At 39.6% G+C, this 1,936-nt stretch overlaps 1 protein-coding gene across 1 annotated transcript; it reads left to right on the top strand.

Annotated features, from left to right (window-relative positions):
- The first annotated feature begins 787 nt into the window (after positions 1–787).
- Positions 788–1,579, top strand: LOC100994837 (ubiquitin-ribosomal protein eS31 fusion protein-like). Its single transcript, XM_063599521.1, has one exon. The coding sequence runs from the start codon at positions 849–851 to the stop codon at positions 1,347–1,349; it is 501 nt and encodes a 166-aa protein (XP_063455591.1). The 5' UTR covers positions 788–848; the 3' UTR covers positions 1,350–1,579.
- Positions 1,580–1,936: the final 357 nt, after the last annotated feature.

Raw genomic sequence — 1,936 nt, 5'->3', positions numbered from 1 at the left:
GTAGGAGAATCACTTGAACCCGGGAGGCGGAGGTTGCAGTCAACCGAGATCATGCCATTGCACTCCAGCCTGGGAGACAGAGCAAGACTGTCTTGGGGGGAGGAAAAAAAACAACCAACCATCATGGGATGCTAACATTCAACAATATTTGGACCCACTGCCCTAGGGTGTCTGTCTGGGAGTGGAACTGCGTGGCCATAGGGTATGTGCATTTTCAGTTGTAGTGGATATTGCCAAATTGTTTCCCACAACAAATGTGCAAGAGTTCCAGCTGTCTCAGGTCCTCACCAATATAAGGTATTGTCTGATCGTATTTTTTTTTTGGCAGCATCAATTCTACCCTTTATAAGGGAATTACGAATTTTAATCTGCTTTTGTTTTTAGTTTCCTTATAACCCTTCTTTATTACCCTTTTAATGCTACTTTCATTTATCTAAGCCTGCTGCTTTTTCATCTGAGTTTGTTTTCTCCTAATGATTTTATGTTTCAGAAAGGCCATGTCTTTTTGTGCCCTATGCAAAGAAGTTTCCTGACATGTTCTTATTGATCTGACAATGGATGGTTTCCAGTGCTTTGCTCTTCCTCTGCGTCCCAATCATGCATCTTTTTCTTTCTGTATTTTTTTTATAGATCTCATGATGGTTTTGTTCTCTTAATTCACTCATGCACAAAATATGATCTGATATTTGTCAACAGGTAGAAGGCAAATTGCCTGTGAATAGTCCCGTGCCTTCTTAGTCTACAGCTGAAGTGAAGTTTGACAAGCACAGATCGTGGTCTACTTCCTTCATTAAAACAGGTTCTCTTTTCCTTTTCGATCCGCCATCTGCAGTGGAGCCGCCACCAAAATGCAGATTTTCGTGAAAACCCTTACGGGGAAGACAACCACCCTCAAGGTTGAACCATTGGATACGATAGAAAATGTAAAGGCCAAGATCCAGGATAAGGAAGGAATTCCTCCTGATCAGCAAAGACCGATCTTTGCTGGCAAGCAACTGGAAGATGGATATACTTTGTCTGGCTACAATATTCAAAAAGAGTCTACCCTTCATTTTGTGTTGAGACTGCGTGGTGGTGCTAAGAAAAGGAAGAAGAAGTCTTACACCACTCCCAAGAAGAATAAGCACAAGAGAAAGAAGGTTAAGCTGGCTGTCCTGAAATATTATAAGGTGGTTGAGAATGGAAAAATTAGTTGCCTTCATCATGGGTGCCCTTCTGATGAATGTGGTGTTGGAGTGGTTACAGCAAGCCACTTTGACGGACATTATTGTGGCAAATGTTGTCTGACTTACTGCGTCAACAAACCAGAAGACAAGCAATTGTATGAGTTAATAAAAGACATGAACTAAAAAAACAAAAAAACAAAAATCAGGCTCACCTGGGATTCTATTGCTCCATGATGTAGCATCTTCTTGCAGCCACTAGTTAAGATCATAGGCTTTGGGGGAAGGGTCAGATTTAACTGACTCAGCACCACGTCTGCCTGCATTAATAGTGGGGTGGGAGTAAGTTAAAGAATCAGTGGTGTTTTCTGAAAAACAGAGATGATAATAGGGCCTCAGGATTAACTGCACAGAAAGGGCTTAGCGTAATATCTGGCAGATGGCAAACATTTAATAAGTGGTAGCTGTCATCATTATTATTTTATTATTAGTATATTATTAACATATTGTATGTTTGTGTATATATTATTGACACATAGTATTATTACTGTTCACCCCACTGCATTGTAAGCTACAATGAAAGTAGGGGTTTTTCTCTATTTTGTTCGTTTCTTTATCCTCAACAATTAGAACAGTGCATGACACATGGTAGACATTCAAGAAATATTTGTTGAATGAAGAAAGTTTTGAGAATTTGGAGAGGTTATAGTAGGAATTGCTAACCAATTCAAAATGTGCCATTTTGAATCAGAAGTTGGCAGTGTTATTTATAA

The sequence above is a fragment of the Pan paniscus genome, chromosome 19, assembly GCF_029289425.2.
Source record: "Pan paniscus chromosome 19, NHGRI_mPanPan1-v2.0_pri, whole genome shotgun sequence".
NCBI lineage: Eukaryota > Metazoa > Chordata > Mammalia > Primates > Hominidae > Pan > Pan paniscus.
The sequence above is the reverse complement of the archived record's forward strand: the minus strand, read 5'-3'. Positions and strand labels throughout refer to the sequence as shown.